The sequence below is a fragment of the Quercus lobata genome, unplaced genomic scaffold (genome assembly GCF_001633185.2).
Source record: "Quercus lobata isolate SW786 unplaced genomic scaffold, ValleyOak3.0 Primary Assembly Scq3eQI_196, whole genome shotgun sequence".
Taxonomy (NCBI): domain Eukaryota; kingdom Viridiplantae; phylum Streptophyta; class Magnoliopsida; order Fagales; family Fagaceae; genus Quercus; species Quercus lobata.
The window spans coordinates 7,092-25,143 of NW_022155020.1; the positions used below are offsets into that span (position 1 = coordinate 7,092).

General features: G+C 34.6%; 2 protein-coding genes across 2 annotated transcripts; one reads left to right on the forward strand and one right to left on the reverse strand.

The window, feature by feature from the left end:
• The first annotated feature begins 2,272 nt into the window (after positions 1 to 2,272).
• Positions 2,273 to 7,297, forward strand: LOC115973673 (tryptophan synthase beta chain 1-like). The gene is made up of 5 exons (XM_031093931.1): positions 2,273 to 2,697; positions 3,092 to 3,451; positions 4,762 to 5,195; positions 6,638 to 6,732; positions 6,999 to 7,297. The coding sequence occupies exons 1-5, from the start codon at positions 2,356 to 2,358 to the stop codon at positions 7,208 to 7,210; spliced, it is 1,443 nt and encodes a 480-aa protein (XP_030949791.1). The 5' UTR covers positions 2,273 to 2,355; the 3' UTR covers positions 7,211 to 7,297.
• A 1,683-nt stretch (positions 7,298 to 8,980) lies between these two features.
• LOC115973674 (polyadenylation and cleavage factor homolog 4-like) lies at positions 8,981 to 17,674 on the reverse strand. Its single transcript, XM_031093933.1, has 7 exons — positions 17,084 to 17,674; positions 16,060 to 16,161; positions 15,714 to 15,968; positions 12,513 to 13,340; positions 10,334 to 11,275; positions 9,673 to 10,221; positions 8,981 to 9,389 (listed from the first exon to the last, which is right to left on the reverse strand). Exons 1-7 carry the CDS (start codon positions 17,432 to 17,434, stop codon positions 9,345 to 9,347), a joined length of 3,072 nt encoding a protein of 1,023 aa, XP_030949793.1. The 5' UTR covers positions 17,435 to 17,674; the 3' UTR covers positions 8,981 to 9,344.
• Between the last annotated feature and the right edge of the window lie 378 nt (positions 17,675 to 18,052).

An 18,052-nucleotide genomic window follows, 5' to 3' on the forward strand; every position in this document is an offset into this window, starting at 1 on the left:
TTTAGCATATGTTAACCTTTTCTTTTTTCTTTTTTCTTCTTTTTTTTTTTTTTTTTTTTTTTGACAAACAACCTCACATTCCAAGCTTTGTATGCATATATATGTAGCTTTATATAAGTCACCCCAAATACCACGGCGTACAGGAAAATATAAACGAACATAAGTACTCTAGAGTTTTAGATTTCCTTTAATTCTCTTTTTTATTTAAACATTAAAAAAAAAAAATTGTGTCTCTGGTGAATTATGAAAACGTTTTCTTAATTTAGAATTTAAAATAAATAAATAAATAAAATGGGAGGGGAGTACATACAATATAAGGTTTTCCTTTTCTTTATTTTTTAGGTAGACATGGACCACTTTACATAAAAATGGGGTATAATATACAATTTTGTTTGAGATTACATAATATCAAAAAAGTTGACTCCGAGCACGTTTCAAACTATCTTATTCTAGCATACTATGCGGTTGTTGAAAAAAATCATTCATATATAGTTTTATAATTTGTAACTTGTTTAAATAATACACATGAATATTTTTATAATTTTTCACGTAACAAAATTAGAAAATATAATTTCAAACATGAACATAGGGAGACTTTGACCATTGTCCCCCTAATTTTTTTGTAAAAAAATATTAGTATATATATAGTTATAAATTTTAGTAATTTTGTTATATAAAATTACACTTTGCCTCCCTAACAATATCATTGATTCTTTTAAGAATAATATTATAGCCACAAACGTTTCTATAACATTTTTACAAACTGTTGAGGTAGTAAATTTTTATTAGTTTACTCTCGCATTTTCCTCAATTTAAAGGGCATAAAAAAATGTATAAACCTAAAATCTAAAACAAAATATACAAGCCCAATAAAATAAGCACAACAACAAAAATTATCAATAATAGTTTTTAAAAAAATTAAATTTTAAAAAAACTAATATCAAAGCCACACATAAAATACAAAAATAATTAATTAATTAATTATAAAAAAATCCTTAGTGGTTAAGCAACAGAGCTAAAGGCTGGAGCAGCCACACGCAACCAATAGCAAAACCGCCCCTCCTAACTTTAAGTTCTGACTTGTCCATGATTTCAAGGGGATTTGGAGTCAAATTTTGTCAATATATAATATATATATATATATATATATATATTTATAAAATATGGATCACACGTAATGTTCAAGAATTTTTTATTTATTTATGCCCAAAAATATAAAATGGGTAACTTGTATAGATATATTATATCAACATCCTTCTCAAGTCAATTGCCCTATGTGGAAAAGGGGAAAATGGGTATTTGCCCCTAATTTACAAACTATGCAGTAAAATGTTTATATTTTGAAACTATTTAGCAAAATACCCCTATTTTTTAAACTCGATTTTAACAAAATCGTTTTACATGTGTAACTCGACATTAACAATGTCGAGTTTTATGCATATTTTGCCACTTAAATGTTTTTGAAAATTTAAATGGAACTCAACATTACTAATGTCGAGTTCCTCTTAAAAATATACATAAAACTCGATATCCTCAAAATCGAGTTTTACACAAAATTCAATTTTTTTATGATCGAGTTGAAAAAACAAGGGCATTTGGTAAATAGTTTCATAACATGAATATTTTAATACACAGTTTGTAAATTAGGGACAAATATCCATTTTCCACTCATGAAAAGTAGAATTTTTTTTTTTTTTTTTAATTCTGTACCTGCACACACTAAGGACAACACTTGCGGTATAACCATTGCACTACTTCCCTTTTGATTATTGGGTTCATGTGATGATAACTGATAAGCAAATGAGGATTGTGGCCATCAGGAGAGGAACTAGAAATTTTTGCTTAGGCCAACCCCTATTTTTATAGGCTATATCTTTAGAAAAGTTTAACAATTATAAGTAATATAAAGGATTTAAAAAAAAATTTGAGAGCCCCCCAACCTTAGAGAAAGTATATCCTATTACGAGTGTATGCTTCCTCCCTCTTACAAGCTGATGGGTCTCACCAGATGTAAGAGCACTGAAATGAGAGAAACATACATCCGTAACAGAGTGTATTTTCTCCCAACCTTGGCTTTAGTTCCGCCACTGGGGCCACTGTGTCCCTGTGAATTAAACACTTGTGAACCTCGTTTTTTCATAAAACCTCCTCGTGTTCCTCGTTTTCATGGCCGCTTTGAGTATAGTATTTGTTAACTACCTTTGACTTGTCTGAGAATAATGCCTCTATAAAAAAAACCTCAAAGTGTTCCAACAAGTATTCAGTATTAACAAACACCCAAATATAACTCTCTCTCTCTCTCTCTCTCTCTCTCTCTCTCTCTCTCACCCTCCCTTACACAAACATATAATATATATGGCTTGTAATATGCGAACTGATCTTCTTATTTCCCAAATATGTCCAACCAGTGGACATGTTAGTGTTAAGAGAAGAATAGGCAATGCCTCTGTGGTTCGTGCTGTAGTTGTTGATCACAACACTTTGTTTAAGGATATTATCGGTTCGACTAGGAGTTTGATTATGAGGAGGCCGACATTGCCAAAGCCACAACTAGTTGAAGAAACTGATCATGAAAGGAAAGGATGTAAAGGAAAATTTGGGAGGTTTGGAGGGAATTTCGTGCCAGAGACACTGATTTCTTGCTTGAGCGATCTTGAAGCTGAATTCAATTTGGTTTTGCATGACGCCCAGTTTCAGGTTTGCATTAAACAATCACAACTAAGCGCTACACAAACTAAGAATACTAAAAATCCATTATGAATGACGTTATTCTTCTTTCATTAACTGGAAGAAAGTTGTGGGAGTTTGAAACCAATGTTAAATTTTAGCTAGAAGCTAGCCCAACAAAAAAACAAACACTTCTTGAGCTCTTAAACACTCTAAATACACATCATTTTCGCATAATTACAATAATCACAACATACCACTTAAAAAATTATAAATGATACTGTGGAAGTTTTTGTGTCATTAGACTAATTATTCATATATAACATGATCAAAAGAGGGAAAGAAAAATGCTAAAATGACTCTTCATGCAAAAGCTGAGTTTTTTTTTTTTTAAATTTTTATTTTATGGATGAATTTATTGTAGGCTGAGCTAGCAACGGCACTAAGAGACTATGTTGGGAGGGAAACACCTCTATACTTTGCCGAGCGGCTCACAAATCACTACAAGAAGAACAATAATGGAGAAGGCCCAGATATATATCTAAAAAGAGAAGATCTGAACCATGGTGGAGCACACAAGATCAACAACGCCATAGCCCAGGCCATGATTGCCAAACGTCTAGGCCGAAAAAGTGTTGTGGCAGCCACTGGTGCTGGACAACATGGTGTGGCCACAGCTGCTGCATGTGCCAAACTTTCTTTGCAGTGCACAATCTTCATGGGCACCAAAGATATGGAGAAACAGTCTTCTAATTTGGTGTTGATGAAGTTGCTGGGCGCTGAGGTATACATATATATTTCTTTATTTCTTACAATAATTCACATTTTTCTGTTTATGATTTTATTGTGGTATCATAACAGTGATTTTGAGTTCAAACTTTGACTAAATTATAGATAATGGTTAAATAATTGAATTCAGGTGCCAACTTTTGAGACGTTCAAAAACTTTTTCATTTCAAAGAAATGACTTTATTTTCTCTAATATAAAATGATAACTTTTATAAAGATTTGATTTGACTCATATCGTATTTAATGCATTTAAAGACTAGACAAATACATTGTGCTTGTGACAAAATTGTGGAACTTCATTCTTTAAATCATATTTTAATATTTGAATGGCTATAAGAAAGAGTCTACATGATAAACATATAATAGAGGCTAGTTCACATTTAAAAGTGGATTGCATATACAACAAAGATACAAGCTATTATGATATATATTAGATGCGTCAAAAGTTATAAATTTACAATTAGAATTTCTATAATCACTTATAAACTCAAAATTTACATAGTAAACATACAATATGAGATTTAGTACGTATTTGTACAACACACACTCAATCAATCAAATCTCGATAATTTGAGGTATCAATTTTTAAAGTCTCATTTTCTTTTTATGTAACTACATTTTTACGAATTTTTAATAAATAAATACGCTTTCCCAAAAACAAAACCTAATACAAAGGAACATCTGTGGGCTGTGGCTATAATTTATTATAAGTAGGACCATATTTGAAGGAGTACCCGACGACACAACCACGCGATGATTGCTATATGGGCTTGTTGGCATGATTCTTAAAGGAAAAAAGGACAGTGGACCAATCCAATATTCCCTTCATGAATACTCACTTCTGGCATGCAAGAAATATAATATAGCTCCAAAATAGTACGGTAGAGAGGTAAAATATTGACCATTAAAATTGTTGTTTTGGCATATAATTAAAAAATGTGTAAAATTTACAAAATCTTATCTAAAAATAATCTACATCAATCAATGTATAATTATGTAAATTTATAAATTTGTTACAATAATCATGTAAATTTATGCATTTAATTTCTTATTCTTTTTTTATGTATCTTGAAAATGAAGAACAAGAGTGAATGTCAAGAACTAAAGATGAGAGTGATATTTGATTATTGTGTATAAAGAAAAAGAAACAATTATAAATAATAAGAAAATTTGATTTAATAAAATATAGTATAAAATAAATAATCTGATGTGTGATATTTTAAAAGATGAGTATGTAAAATAAATTTTTATGCTAAATAAACATAAATTTTTGCATAAACTGACATAAATGCTCTTAATATATAGGTTAAATCAGTTGATGGAAATTTTAAGGATGCAACCTCGGAGGCCTTCAGGGAATGGGTGGGAAACTTAGAGAGCAGCTATTACTTGACAGGAACAGTAGTGGGGCCTCATCCATGTCCAAGCATGGTCAGAGAGTTTCAATCAGTGATTGGAAAAGAAACAAGGAGACAAGCAATGGAGAAATGGGGTGGCAAGCCTGATGTGTTGGTTGCATGTGTAGGGAGTGGCTCTAACGCATTGGGGTTGTTCCATGAATTTATTAAAGAAAAAGATGTGAGGTTGATTGGAGTTGAGGCTGGTGGGTTTGGCTTGGAAAGTGACAAGCACTCTGCAACTTTGGCTAAAGGTGATGTGGGAGTTTACCATGGAACCATGAGCTACTTGTTGCAAGATGAGGAAGGCCAAATTATAAGGCCACACTCAGTTGGCGTGGGGTAAGAACCAAAGCACCAAATTTTTAATTCATTTAGCATATAAAAAATTATAATTTTAGTACAATTCTAATATAAAATGTTGATTAAACTAATGCAATAACAATGAGTTACAGTTAACTCTACTAGTAAAAAAAAATTTTATGAAATAAGAGATTTAATATTCGAACCCCGTTTAAACCATAAAACTAATTGATATCTTGATCTTATGATAAAGAATCATTACTTTCAACAACATATTCACAGACTTTTTAATTATAAATGAGGAGACAATGAGAAATTTTTTTCTTTCGTCAATTTACATTTATATATATATATATATATATATATATATATATATTTAATGGTTAAGGGATTTGAATCTTAAATATTTACATTGAAAATACCAAAATATGTCAACAAGTTACAAAACTCCCTATGGTTAATTTACAGTTTTTTTTTTTTTTTTTTGAGAAGAGGTTAATTTACAGTTTTGTGCACACTTTTTACCTGTATACACAGCATAGAGTGCATATATACAATTTTTTTTAACTTTTTTGAGAAACTTATATACAAAAATTGAAACAGGAGTAGGAGTAGCATTTTTATTTACACTAAAGACAACAGAGCATAGGCCAAGGTCGAACCACCGCATATTTTTATAAGAATAAAAAAAAAAAAAAAATGATTACAAAATCAGCACTTTCGAAAGAAAGATGCAACGTGATATATATAATAAAGTAGGATAACGTTTGACCCCAAAAAATAATCAAATTTATATTTAACAGTAAAAAGCAAAGATAATGTTTGAGCTTACCAAAAAAAAGATAATGTTTGAGACAAGTGATTTCTGACTCTCGGGTTAAGACTTAAGACCCAATTAGTTTAAAGTTTAAACCTTCCTTTCACTTAATCCACGTATGAATATATATTGTCACGTCTAATGCAAGTTGCTAATACTAGTTTAGACCAATTATTAAATTAATAAAGGACAAAGTTTAGCTATAAAATTAGTTGTAGCCTTAGGCAACAAACTTACTTAATATCTTTTTATTGGATGTGAATTTTGACAAATCCACAATTAGATTACATCTTCTTCTTATATCCTCCATGCTTGCAAAATTTCAAGAAAATTAAAGATCAATAGCTATGTCATCAATAAATTTTTTAAATTGCAAGTTTTTGTAATTTAAAATTATGTACAAAATATAAGCTTATAGATCATATAGTAAATGATATCCGATTAACACAAAATTTAATATGTGTATTAAGGGCGTAAAAAACATGCAATTCAACGATTAGATTTTCAAAATATATTGTAGTATTTATTTTATTGAGTGAGTTTTTAGCCTTAAGCTACAATCAATTTTGTAGCTAAATTTTGTCCATTAATAAATTAATTAAGATGATAGTAATGGCTACTTTTTAGTGTGATGTAGATGTGCCTAATCCACAAATAAATGCAGGCTAGAGTACCCAGCTGTTGGCCCAGAGTTGAGCTTTCTGAAAGACACAGGGCGTGCAGAATACTACAGTGTCACGGACAAGGAAGCCCTAGATGGTATGTGACAATGCAATTATACAATGAGTAATGATTATCACACACTTACTAACGTACATTATCCGTACACACTATTACTATTCACATTTTATTGTGGATATCACATATGCAATTCTTAATATGATACGTACAGAGTGTACATTATTGAGTGCGCAACAAGATTTTTTTTCATATATAATAATTGATATGTACAAGAAAATGAAATTATGGAGAATACTATTTTCTAAACTTGAGACTATTAATTTGTGGTTCCCTATTGTTTGCAGCTTGCCAATTGTTATGCAGATTGGAAGGTATAATTCCATCGTTGGAGGCCTCTCATGCATTGGCGTTTCTGAATAAACTTTGCCCCACTTTGCCTACTGGTACAAAGGTTGTGGTAAATTGTAGTGGGCGTGGAGATAAGGATGCGGAAATGATTTTAAATCACAAATATTACCCAATGGAGAAACAGTTCCCTGCTTCTCAAAACTTGTAGATATGTACAATGACAAGCAAATAAGGCGTGGCTGTGGCACCATTTTAATGTGCATTTGAGTTAGGATTAAAAATTAAAATTATTTCACAATTTAGTTTATTTTTGTTATTATTTATGGACTCCAATGCACTTTTTAGAATTATTCATGGGTCCCACTATATTATTTCAACTAACTTTTATATTTATTTACAGTACTTTCAATAATAATTTTTCAGTTTCAGCAAAATAAGTGGTGTCCAAACAAGCGCTATATAGTTAGGAACCTATATTTAAGTGCTAGAAATGCTTAAAATAATCTCATTCCGATTGGACCCATATATATTGCATGGTCACTTTATAGAGAAAGGAAATTAGTGACCTATATTTTAAGTTCGTGAGAATGATAGCAATAGAGCTATGCATAAGCTTAACTGTAGGATGGAATGTGAGAGTTTTTTATGAATTGAAGATCCTCATTATTGGCTGTACTTATATGTTATATCCAATGGTGTGCAGTTAAATTTTTATTATATAAATCAATAAAATTTCTACCAATTTTAACACACAAAATACCTGCACGGTTTTAGAAAATTATTTTATAGTATCACTTTAAAAAGTGTTCTAAGTTTTAACCCATACCCTGTAACTCGTATAATATTTATGATCTATATGAATCAATATTAATTAGAAGATAGCTCTCATATGGTGGTAATGAGTGGTTAGTGGTCAAAATATCTCTGCAACACTTCTAACTCCACCAAATAATATATATTTTTCGAACCATCATCATCCAAACTACCCTTTGTAGACTCGTTGTGATGTTTTTGTCTTTGTCAATCGTAAGTATTCAGAAAACCATATATATATATATATATATATATATATATATATGTTGCCCACAATGTTGCAGAATTAATATTATTGAGAACAAACACCCAAATAAGAAAGATGCCGAAACATCTACTTTGCGTAACACTACAAAGCTCCCTGATCTACTAAAAACGAATTTCTCATTTCTCTTTAGGATAGAGAAAAGGCATAAACGCATAATGCCCCTCCATTAGAAAAGTCATGCAAAGTGAATGTTTGCTGCATCTTTTGCAGAATTTAACAGAAAACAGATGTTTCACATGCTTCAGATGTCACAACTAACTTCAACCACACGCAGTAAGTTAGAGAAGCACATTAACTCTCTATAAGAAAAGTCATGAAAGTGAATGTTGCTGCATCTTTTGCAGCCTAGCAGCAACACTTCACAAAACACATATGTTTGACATGCTTCAGAAGTCACAACTAAGTTCAATCACACATGAATGAGAGAGAGAGAGAGGGAGAGCATCTTTATCATTAAAGGTATACACATTGCAACTTTGAATGGCAGGCACGGGATAAGAGCGGGGTTTAAAGACAAATTCATTTAATAAAAAGAGAGTAAATTTATTTAAACTAGAAGAAAAAAAATCCCTTCCAATGGAAAGAACAGTAATATAATAAACACAATTCTTCAAGCTCTACCAAAATTACCAAGAAAATGAAATTCTACAATATATCAATGATCCTGAAACCAAATCCAGGGTAAAAAAAATTTTATAAGGCTCCAGCCCTCAAGTATACTGAATTTCCACTCTGATCGTCGTTTCACTTCCATTGATCCATTGGTTTAATGAGAAATAAGAACAAGAAGCTTTGGCATACAGATCAACCATTCATGCTTCCACCTGCAGAATATTTAGAAACAAAAAAAAATGGACACAATGCTTAGCACCACCCACCCCCACTCCCCCTACCTCTTTTTTTTTTTTTTCTTTTTTCTTTTCCTTGTTTTTAGGTGAACAAAACAACGCCCTTAAGACGGTGAAGGAACCACAGGAATACCTGTCAATGGCAATAAAGAAAATATTCTATGTCCCTCTTGAAGTTTTGACAGCAAAAATAAAAAGAATGCCAGAAAGGTAATATTGCAAGAGAATTTGTAACCTCTGCTGCAAAACGCAATGTTGCATGCTACAAGTACAACTATACATGTACAAGATTCTGGCATGAAGCCAAGATACTGTGACCTCCAATGCTACTGTAAAAATTAGTTAAGAGCATACCATTAACACGAACAAAATCACATTATGTTACAGATGACATAGAAGTCGATCTAGCTAAGTTAAATCCGCATACGTTTTCTTTGACTACCCTCTGCAGTAATTCCCTGCACACAACAATTAAAAGAATGTATATGAAACATTTGTTGAGCTTTAGGCATAAGAATACAATGAAAATACTCACATAATTGCGTTGGTCTTGAGTAATATATTGCTCATTGATAGATACATGAATGCATAACACAGTCCTCAGACAAAATACTATGGCTTTAACCATAAAACAATGACAGACTTTCAGAAGAAAGTATATAAGAGACTTTTTTTATTTTTTTATTTTTGATAAATGTATATAAGTGGAAATTCTGAAAGAGTTGAACAAGAAATGCATACCCCTTCTTCTTGTCTAAAATCTTCAGAGGAAACCACACTAGATTCAGACCGGCACTTAGCATGCACTATTGGGCCTAACTGAGACCTATCCATGCCTACTGTCAAGCCATTGGGTGCATTTGAGTAAATAGCCCCCTTATACATCCATTCTTCTGCCTCATCACTGTAAAACTCTTCAAAAGGCTCTCCACATAATGCACATGCATTCTGATCTTCATCAGCAGGTACAGCCATTTCTTCATCATCCTTCTTTTCTACAACGGTCTCGGTAGGTAAAAACCCAGGAACTGCTTCAGCTCCTAATGCTTCTGCACCACTGAGCCACATACTCACACTTACAAACCACTTACGAGAAGGCTTCTGCTTTCGGTTTTTAGACATACGATTCTTAGTTACATGCCAATCCATATGACTACGGTGCTCTTCTTGGCTTTTGAATCTAAGGCCACAGGTTGTGCATTGTCTGGGGAGATCAGCATACAGGGCATTTATTGCAGACTCATGACGCACCTTGAGAAGGTCCGCATTAAACTCAACTCCTACAGAATCCTACATATCAAATAACTTGGTTGAGAAACAATCTAACAACTGCATTTCAAGGAAAAGAAAACAAAAATCAAAATTCAACATTTAAAGCATAAAGTGAAATATTAATGCATACCTGAGCCTGTTTGTTCAATGAGATCAAACCCTGAGCCATGAGAGAATCAAACAATCCAGGAAATGCAGTGCTCGGCTGTTGACTAGAGACACCGGGAACAGCATTTTGTGTGAGAGACATCATTTGTGATGGCACGGGAGGGGGACCAGGAGGTAGAGGTGGCAATGAGCCCCCCTGTAAATGTAAAGGCCTGTTTAGGATATTCAACTGTACACCAGGTACAGGATTTGATGGACCTGTACTAACAGTGGCACCATGCCCTCGTGAGTTATATCCATGATTCAAAGGGGCTGCCAGAAAATGAGGTGGCAACACAGCTGCTGCAGATTGATGCACATCCTGAGATGGAAGAAATTGTGGCTGTAAAGGAGTGACTTGTGCCTGGCTTAGAGGAATTAGTCCTGCATGCTGACTAGGCAATTGTTGCAGCTTTGTAGAACTCAGCTCCTTGTTTCCAAAACCATCCATCTGCTGCTCAGGGATATAAAAAGACCTATTTGGGCCTAGATTATTGACAGTATTGCTAGTATTTATTGACTGGAATTGGCTCCTCATATGTTTCTGCTGCATAAAATTAGGCAGCAGATGCGGTGGGTGAGAGTTATGCACATTTAGGGGAGGTCTTACCCCCATATATGAGGGTACAACACCAGGCCGAGGTTCCACACCAAAAGAGTCAAGACTAGGACCAATTCTTGATGTAATTGTAGGGGGTCCGCAAATTTGTGGGTCAGCATCTGGAAGCTTATCTATAAGAGGAGACATTTTTTCACAATCTGATGGAGATGTACCGCTTGCCGATAAGGGCATATGGAAATTCCTCTCTCTTCCTTTGGCGAGATGGGGAGGCATATTCCAGGCCTCCTGAGGATAGCGAGAATCCCGAATCTGATTTCTCTCAGTTCGGAATCCAGATATCTTCCGCGTTGATCCACGACCAAACTGCAGTCAAAATTGCAGAAATTCAAATGTAAGGTTGGAAGTTCATTTTCTCTAATCATTATCAATTCCTGGAACATATTAATAGTTTCAGGGAAGTTGGCATTTTTGGAGACAAGTCAAAAAAAAAAAAAATGTGATCAAAAACATCAAATGATGTCAGAAAGCACTAAATAGGGTATTATAATTTTCTACCATGACTTTACTATTGGCTAAAGGTTGGGAAAATCAGTGGTTTCTGGTTTGTGAAGGAGCAAGAGGGCACATTTTGAGTTCTAAATTTGGCAACAAGAAGGTTTTCATGAACGGTTCTCAATGGCAGTTGTCTTGTGTGAAAGGAAATTAAAGGCTCTTTTTGACATTTTGGGTATTATATTTTGATGAAGAATAACATAAGGATTATCAAAAGCAGGGTGTTTCAGCTAAGGAAGAATAATTTAAAATTTACAGTTGCAGTTTAAAGTAACGATGCTGAAGGAGTGGAATTATAGAAGATGGAGAGAAGGAAACTAGTTTGACCGGAACCACAAATTTAAAAATTATTGGGGTTGGAAACCTTGACTCGTAAAACTCAAACTAGTGCACAATGGACACATAAGGCATGATAACCAAAAACATAAAATCATGAACCTACTGTAGCCAATGCCCAAAAGTTCCAGAAATTAGAAAGATGTATTACCCACCCCCTCCCTCTCTTTTTCTTAATGAAATACTTTTTTTTTTTAAGTCTTAATGACATACCATTAACTGCTAAAGTTCAACAGGAAAAAAAAAAAAAAAAAGAAGAAGAAGATAAAACATGATGAACAGCATATTAAGTTAAAGGAACTTAAGAATATGACTTGATCTTATGGTATTTAATCTTGTTAATATTTGCATCACACCAATCCACTCTATAGCAAATAGTGTTTATAAATTATAACATGCACGATTGGATTCTAATTACTAAAAAGGAAAAAATAAGGGTATTCACCCTCAATTCAAGACCCCAAAATATGTTCGTAAACAGCTGAAAAGACAGGGTTGCGATAGAGGAACCACAATACTCCAAGGAAAGCTCTAATCACATGATAGCAAAGGAAAAAGATACGGTAAGAAGTGAAAATTAACTAACAAAAATCACACCACTTGGCATAACTGCGGATTATGTTGCCAGAAGAATATCACTTGAATTCAAGATTAACTAAGTAAGCCGCCTAAAAATCAAGAATGGCACAGCAAACAAGTGGAGGAAGCATACACTTGATAAGGAGACTGGATCTTCAGCATTTATAGAAGAATCATCAACTGCAGGAAGCTGAGCCTGACTAGACCAACTGCTCCTATTATCAGGCTCCAAAGGGGCAGCACTCTGCACTCCAAAACCCGGCCTTGTTCTAAAGCTCCCAAATGGTGGAACAGCTGATGACAAGAAATCATTACTTGTACCACGGTCTCCTAAATTGGGGCTCATATCTTCCCAATTAAACTCTTCCTCTTCAGTATTCTGCCATGATGCTGGAGCGACCTTACTGTCTATATCATTTGTGTCCAGGCGTTGAACCTGCAGAGGCTTATTGTTATAAGATCTCTTCCCCGTGTCATTTCCATATGCATCAATTAAAGCTCTCGGTCTTTGGTGCTCATGTCCATTACCAAGGTGGTATACTGCAGTAGTTTTCTGATTATTATCAGAATAGTGTTTTCTCTGCCAGCCACTTGTTTCATCATCTCTACCAATTGCTCTACCAAGTCCATACTCAAATGGATGAGATGGAGAGGCCCTATCAATAAACCTTCTAGGAGAATTTTCTGCAGCAAATTCATCACCTGCTAATGATAAAGACCTATCAGGCCCAGTTCTTGAAGGCGAAGAGGGTCTTGCAAGTCTGGCAGTTGAAGGTGGATGCGCCTTATTAGCCCCAAAGGCAAAAGGTGTATGACCTGCATCTCCAGTTGAGCTCAATCTTGGGGCTCCAACCTGTGAGGATACAACCTCTGCATGACCAGGATCAAACTCATCATATGGAATGGCAGGTTTTTGACCATACATTTTTAAAGCTGAAGTTCCTCTAGGATGCCGAATATTCTGCAAGGGTTACAAACAAATTTCAAATTTTAAATTCCAAAGCTGTCCATTTCATGCACAACTGAGCAACAACAGAAAGTAACACAGTTCGTCTTGGCAGGTTTCTAAATTCAGTTACAATAAGATGATGAAACAATAACATTGAAATTAACTTATATAAAGGACAACCAAAAAAAAAAAAAGTTGCACAGCAGATTTCTCCCTACATTTATGAAATAAATGAAAAAATAAAAACAGGAAAATAAAAGATGTAGACCAAAAGAATGCACACAAGCAGATCAAGTGCACAAAAATAAAAAATTAGATTTAATTAATATCTGGAACCAAGATAGTTGAAAATATTGATAGGAGATCAGAATACAGAATCCCATTCCCCCCAAAACAATTCTAAGTTAACCATCATTTTGGGCTCATTATAGCTCTTCTTTTCCATATCCTCTAGCCTATGATATGTGTCATTGTTTCGCAATATATCACATGCATTTGTAAGCGTGCGTTTGGATTGCGTTGGGGATGAAAAAATTTTGCGTTTTGCTGTAAAAATGGTGGGTCCCACAGTACTGTTCATGCACTTTTTGATATTATTCATGGGCCCCACTGTACAATTTAACTAACTTTTACTTTTATCTAAAGTACTTTCAATAATAAGTTTTCAATTTCAGCAAAATAAGCAATATCCAAACAAACCCTAAGTAGAAACTATTTTTCACAGAACACCATGATCTACAAGGACTTGTTTGGATGTCATAAGAAACTTAAATGGTTCTACTCATGGTCTGTTTTTAATAAAATGTTTTTGGTGAGTAAGTAACACATATTTAGTGGGTCTTGAAGCCGCAACTTTACTCTACCCCAACCCTACCCTCAAATTCTTGTAGGAGCTAAAGCTCATCAGCGAACTATTCTGGACTTATGTGCAATTCAAACATCTTGAAAGGGACAATGAAGAAAAGTTAACAGTTCTCAGCAAAAGTAAAGACATAGATTGTGTCTTGAATTCCATAAAGTTCCACAGTTTTTCAAACTTTTTAACAAAATAGATGACATACAGAATAGGGATGGAGAGCTATTCAATTTCAAGGACAACCAAACAGGCCCCTGTGAAATGCCCAAATTAAACAACTGCACCACAGCCAGCCAAAATATCTTTTTTTTAGGTACATCTGATTCAACACCATCAGTAATTAAACACAAACAATGCACATTTGGCACAAGCCAGGTAATTTTTTTATAAGTAGGCACAAGCCAGATAATGAAATGGTCCCAAGTGATTTAGGTACGGTAACTCATGAGTTCCTACCAGTTCTGTATGAATTCTAGTTTTTTCTTCCTTTATTGAGAGTATACAGAGCTCTTCGAGCACTTGACTATTCTCTTGGGCGTTTGTACTCCCCCCATCCCACTCACATCAAGTAATTACAAGGAATCCCAGGGGTGGACCCCAAATGATGGCTAGGGCCTAGGAGTTATAAACGCTGTATGAATTCTAGTGTTGTTTACATCGAAATATTAATTGGCATTTGGTGCCTAAAGAAACCTCAGCAACGAATTTGGGAAGGTACCAGTAGGCCTTGACTAAATCAAACATGTTTACTCCACAAGTCTTAGGCATCACTCATTTGGCCATCTAATCAAGTAATTTTATTTCTTTTCCACACCATAGTATAGAAAACACAAGAAAATCTCTCTTACAAAACTTGTTATGATGTAGGATCTTTAAGAAGTCATCACTAAATTAGGTTCTTGAATAGATTTTGATGTGAAAGGATTTAGGTAGTGTTGGGTAATAAAAGATTGGATATTGAATGAGTTTGGTGTTAAGACAGTTAATAGATCCAAAAAGAAAGAAAAATAAACCCTAAGACATCAGACCTACGTTTCCAAAGCAATCACATGAAAGAAGAAGATGGCATTCACACACTCAAAGCTTAAAATAAGCTGCTGGAATTTTAATAAATTCACCCTCTTTGAATGTAATTGAGTACAATAAAGCCTTCACATAGGCTATTGCTAAGCCCTCAAATATCATATCAGCAATTATAGAATACGATCTAAGAAGAAAATATTTCCACATCTAATCATAATGGTCAGCCACACCTCCTACAAAATATCCAAATATCTGAGTTGCAGAACTTTATAATGAATGAAGACATAGATGTCAGTATATTCCAAATTCTGGTGAAATATATAGATTGCTACTACTAGTCCAGCAACATCTTGACTAGAAGATGCAACACTGCAGTTACTACAGATATCCCACTGCAAGAATTTAGAATAAAACATCTTGACAAGTAACCATAATTTCAACTACTGCACTACATAAAGGCAGCAGTCCAACCCATGTCTTTTGAGAGAGAGAAAGAGAGAGCTTACAGTATCCAGGGTTGAATGTTCCAACTGACGCAGGTACTTTGGGTTAACATGAATGCCATGTGTTGGTCGTGGAGATTCAGAAGCCCTCATGGTAGCCAAGACAGATGATTGATTATTTACTGAAGGAGAAAATTGCAGTTGTGCCTCAATCTTATTAAGGACAGAAGGTGGAAATACTGCTGACCAGGTGCCAAAGAGATGTCGCATAGAATTATACTGATTTGGCTGAACTTGCCTGTATGCCTCACAGAAAACCTTGGAAAAAATTAAATAAGAATATTGTCAAAATCATGTGATAAGAAAACTAGGGACTTAAAATATATGCAAATGATTATGCAAAACTCACCTCAGGCAGACGGGGAGAGAAATGCCTTACGTAATCACGGCCAATATTCTTGACAATACTGTCTAAAAGATATAGTGAAGGAAGTTTTTGCTCGACTGGGACCTGCAGAAGACATATAAGGGATGACATAAGAATAACAAACAACAAACAATAGTTCCCCTATTTCCCAAAAAAGTAGCTCCACCAAAATAAAAATTACCAATAAAGGTAGAAATTTGAAGAATGCACTTTAGGGGTAAAATATAAGGGGCTCTCAAGACATACAAATTCTAATGAATTTCCACAAAATCAAACACTACAAAGGAAAACACGGGGAAAAAAACCCATATAGAGGAAAACTTGGAAGGCTTTAGGTTTTGTTTTCAAAATAAACCGCAGCAGTCTATAATTTACTGAACTACATGATTACATATCATGTGAAATATTAAACTCAAGGGTATCATCCACAAACCTCCCCGTTGTTCCCGATAACTTTTTGATAATTTGATACTTAGGGGAGAAGGGATTGAACCCTAGACGTCTCCGTTGGAAACAACAGGAAGTGCTATTAAGATACAAGGCACTTGGCCCTTGGCCCTTGGCCCTATTCTCGAAAATTATTCAACTTGTAACCAAATTCCCATAGGTTCTCATAGGTTGCATCCTTAAATTCTAACACAATATTAGCACCATTTCCTAACAATCCGTAACCATTACAGTTAGACTAGGAATATCAATTCAGATGGATTAGACGCCCATCTTAAACTTCATTGAAATTTTGAATCTTTTACCTTTGCCTAAACCAAACAGCACACAAAGAATAAAAACAAAGGAGACTAAGAAAAGTACCAAATTCTAATCTTTACACTTTGAAGAACTAAAAAAACTTCAAAATTACACAACACTAAGCCGAGTACAAATGAAATACAAACCAAAATAAAACCCTAAAACCCCATAACCGATACAAAATTCAGCGAAACCCGCCCTAATTATTGGTTAATCTCTCTCACTCCTCTCCCAAAATTCCACAAACACCGAAACGAACCTCGATAATCCGAGCGCAAATCGCATCCGCGATGCCTTTCCCGTGCTCCTTCTGCTCGCCGGCGATTATCGTGAGATCCGTAATAACTGGCTTCGAATTGAAAGTAAGCTCCCCCAAAAACATCTCGTAGAGCTCCACAATTTCCTCGGAACTCGGCGGCGGAACGACGAAGCTCTCGTCGATTTCATCGTCGACGTCGACTCCTCCTCCGGCCGAAGCCCTGAGCTCTTCGTCTCGCTGCTTCAGCAGCGCCCTGAACCGCTCGAGAATCGGCGGCGGAGGAGGCTTTTCGGTAGTAGCGGTCGCGGTGGTGGCCCTAGGGTTAACGGAGGAGAGCTTTTCGGAGTCCATAGCAAAAAAAAAAAAAATGGATAAAAATCCTGGTAGTAGAATTAGAACTAGGGTTAGGGTTTTGCGATTGTTGTGATTTTGTTGTTGTTGTCCCACCACTGAAGGGTGAGAATCGAAGAGTTAGGGTTCTTAGTTCCCACCATAGATTGAAGAAATTTAAAACAAACAAGTTATAGAGCGAGAAAGTGAGAGAAAAAGAAAGAGAAAATTTATTGGTGAATTTCCCGTGAGGATTTTTAAATTTTTCGATTTTTTATTTTTTATTTTTTTTAATTAATAAGCAAAGAGAGAAACAAATAATAATAAAAAAAAAATGCGGAGAAGAGAGAGTGTAAAGTGTGAACCTTTGGGATTTGTGGCTGATTTGCCAAATCAGAAGTATTTTGACGGTCAGGATTTGATGATCATGTTAACGATGATGGCCCACGGAATCCCTCAGATAAAGAGAGAGAGAGAGAGAGAGAGAGTCTCAGACTTTCTTTTTTTTCTTTTTTTTTCGCTTACAAAATGTAGTAAGTGTGAGATTGAAACAAATGATTTTAAGCTGTAAAATTAATAGCACTGCTTAAGGTTATATATAGACATTAGCCACAAATATCTTACTATTATTTGGGTCTC

Bases quoted from the DNA above. Each gene is read 5' to 3' on its own strand.
- LOC115973674 (XM_031093933.1), bottom strand. From the start codon at position 17,434: ATGGACTCCGAAAAGCTCTCCTCCGTTAACCCTAGGGCCACCACCGCG. The intron at 13,341-15,713 runs GTAAGCTCTCTC...TAACCCTTGCAG, and splicing joins AACATTCAACCCTGGATACT to AATATTCGGCATCCTAGAGG. The intron at 9,390-9,672 runs GTATGCATTTCT...TGTTGTGTGCAG, and splicing joins ATTTTAGACAAGAAGAAGGG to GGAATTACTGCAGAGGGTAG.
- LOC115973673 (XM_031093931.1), top strand. From the start codon at position 2,356: ATGGCTTGTAATATGCGAACTGATCTTCTTATTTCCCAAATATGTCCA. The intron at 3,452-4,761 runs GTATACATATAT...CTTAATATATAG, and splicing joins TGAAGTTGCTGGGCGCTGAG to GTTAAATCAGTTGATGGAAA. The intron at 5,196-6,637 runs GTAAGAACCAAA...AAATAAATGCAG, and splicing joins CCACACTCAGTTGGCGTGGG to GCTAGAGTACCCAGCTGTTG.